This window comes from Cryptotermes secundus, unplaced genomic scaffold (genome assembly GCF_002891405.2).
Source record: "Cryptotermes secundus unplaced genomic scaffold, Csec_1.0 scaffold117, whole genome shotgun sequence".
Classification (NCBI taxonomy): domain Eukaryota; kingdom Metazoa; phylum Arthropoda; class Insecta; order Blattodea; family Kalotermitidae; genus Cryptotermes; species Cryptotermes secundus.
The window spans coordinates 330,362-333,279 of record NW_019737981.1 but is presented as its reverse complement, the minus strand read 5'-3'; the positions used below and the strand labels follow the sequence as shown (position 1 = coordinate 333,279).

The 2,918-nt window shown below is 45.8% G+C and overlaps 1 protein-coding gene across 1 annotated transcript; it reads left to right on the top strand.

Moving 5' to 3' along the window:
- The first annotated feature begins 517 nt into the window (after positions 1 to 517).
- LOC111870516 (histidine-rich glycoprotein) lies at positions 518 to 2,523 on the top strand. The gene has a single exon (XM_033753870.1). The coding sequence runs from the start codon at positions 805 to 807 to the stop codon at positions 2,293 to 2,295; it is 1,491 nt and encodes a 496-aa protein (XP_033609761.1). The 5' UTR covers positions 518 to 804; the 3' UTR covers positions 2,296 to 2,523.
- Positions 2,524 to 2,918: the final 395 nt, after the last annotated feature.

Sequence of the window (2,918 nt, the reverse complement as noted above, 5' to 3'; positions counted from 1 at the left end):
TGTGTTTCATGAATATCAGCTTACTTATCCACGCGTAGATATGCATGACCCTATAATCTTGGTGTTAAAAAGCTTACCCTGTTAAGTGGCGTCATCATATCTGCATCTTCTCTCTAACATTTTCTGTTTCCTATTAAAAGTTTCGTCATAATAATTTAATTACTATTTCACATGTACATATGTGTGTATAATTACTTTGAAACGACATTGTGACAAATTCTGTAGAGCAATCTCGACAACTTTACTCTGTGGCAATCATACTGCAAACCGTTAAACATTCTTGCACATACTGTACATTTTTTATGCACCGATTTCTTTATATTCACTGAAGCGGTTCAAGTAGCTGGAGTAGAACAATGGTTCATACTGGAATGCTGCTTGGTATTGTGTACAATATAGTGTTACTTCAGACATTTGCTGACTGGGAGTAATTTGCAGGTTTAACGTTTTTGGAAAGTAGTCGCGACGCGGTAAGCTCCAGTCGGCACTGTGATTCAGCCTTCTTCATCTCCTTTCCTACTTATTCCCCCCCCCCTCCTTTTCTTTTTTTTCTGAATTGTAATTTAAAAACCACAAACACAAGCCACATAACAGAAACACGCTGCTGGGGGATTACACGACAGTTTGGAATTAGTTCTAGCAGAAATATCGACGGCAGCTGTACCATGACTCTTAGAATACAGTTGACTACACAGATACCCAGCGTGGTGTATAAATACGGTAGGCTGACTTCACGAGGCACCAGTGTGACAAGAAGCCGTGTATTAACAAGGCGCTTTGAATCAGTGCTTACTTTCTCAAGAAATGGGTCCGCATAGGCGGAGCATTTTTACGGCTTTCTGCCTCTTTCAAGTGACCCTCGCATTCCATGTTGGCATCAGGAGTGATGCTGACAATCCAGACTTCTTATTGAGCCAACCATCTGAAGATCACGTAGTCCTCTCAGATCTTGTTCCTGAAGAGAGTTCCACTGTCGTAAAACCGGTGTCATATTCCTATACAACAAAGAACACAGATCAGAAGCCACAAGGAAGTATCGTTCATGCGTCCTCTGGCAGTCAACAAAGGCAACAACAACAGCAACAACAACATCAACATCATCAACAACAGCAACAACAACAACAACAACAACGCAGAGCCTCCGGACATCATGCGCCAGTTAAGATAGCTCCGAGACATGCTACAGTAGTCCATCATACTCCACCACCACGCCCAACGCAACAGTATCAAAGCGCTGCTACTGAGAACAACCACCAGGCACGACGTGAGAAGACAACGCATCACGGACAAAGTCGCAAACAAATCCGTGAAGAGCAGCAAGGGAGGAAGCGGCTTCGTGATGAAGCCGAGGAGGTGGAGGAACAGCATGAAACTAGGAATCGTGATGCCGTTGCTCCTCGCGAGGAACCGAGAGGACGGAAACAGGTTCACCGAGAGCATACTGTGGAAGAAGAGGAAGAGGTCCCTGTTAGACGCAATGAAGGGGAGCATAAGAAGTACCACGGTGGAGCATCAGAGATAGTGGAGCAGCATGCCGCTCCGACGGAAGTTAAACATCACAGTGATAAAGAACTGAAGAAACCGGTGGCAGATACCGATCAGAAGTCATCAGCGACTGGACACGGAGATGGCGGTGGAGGTGGAGGACATCATGAGAAGGGAGGCGGTAAAGAGCATCACGCACACCACCACGAAGTTGAAGGCCACAAAGGAGATAAGGGCTATAAGGGACATCACAGCTACGAGAAAGCCGAAAAGGGACATCACGACAAGGAGGCACACAAAGGGCACTACGGCGACCATGGAGGGAAGAAAGCCGAGCACCATGAAGGTGGAGGCCACCATGGCGAGCATCATCACGGGGAGAAAGGGGAGAAGGGAGCGAAGTACGGTGAAGAGGGAGGCCACAAAAAGGGACACAGCACCAAGGGTGAGCACAATGTTCACAAGAAGGACGAGTATGAGAAAAAACACGAGTTCTACGATGAACACCATGAGGGAGGCGACCACAGCAAGTTCGGTGAGTTCTTCAGCGAACACGAGGGCAAGGAGGGAGGTCACAAGAAGGCAGGACATTTCAAGGCCAGTCACCATGATGAACACCACGGCAAGAAGGGCCATCATGAGAAGGGCCACCACCACGACGACCACAAGGGCCACAAGGCAGAGGAGGGCCACGAGGAACATCATGCACACAAAGAGGAGCACGACAAAAAGGAAGGCCATGAGGATGGCAAGAAGTGGGGGTACAGCAAAGGAGACGGCGGTGGCGGTGGCGGCAAAGGTCACCACTAAGTTTCAGTGAGTCGTAACACCAAATTTCTAGTGTGGATGATTATAAATAATAAGTGCTGCCATTGTATGGAGATAAAATGCACGAAGGAAGGACAAGACTTGAGTTGGAATATACTGTATTTGTAATATACGCGTGCATAGCTCCCTACGTCAAGGTTCGCGCCAGTACATTCATCCTGTGAGTATTGTAGATCGTAGGAGCGGGGTGCTACTTTGTGCTGCATTGCACAGAAATTATCAGATAGAATTGTAATTGTTAATATACGTATTTGAAATTAAATTACGGTGTTTTTATTCTTCTCATATTTACTGTTTTGTGCACAGAACATTGTAGACATTGGCCATGGGGGGAAGGGGGGAAACCGGGCATCCTCCCCCCTGGATTATTTCGAAAAAGCAAACACAATGGGAGAAAGAAATAAATATACCAAATGTTAATACCAAAAATTATATAAAATAAAAGATCCGTCTACCCTTAATGTCCTGGGGCCTGTAGAGAATGGAAAATAGCTTCAATTTCAGTTTGTCAGCTATTTTTCTTGCTGTCTTCCCTTGGAAGGAACCCTGGCAGTAACCATGTTTCTGGATCGCAGTGTGTAATGTATAATAATCATCTTTATCTA

Coding starts and splice junctions, on each gene's coding strand:
- LOC111870516 (XM_033753870.1), top strand. CDS start 805: ATGGGTCCGCATAGGCGGAGCATTTTTACGGCTTTCTGCCTCTTTCAA.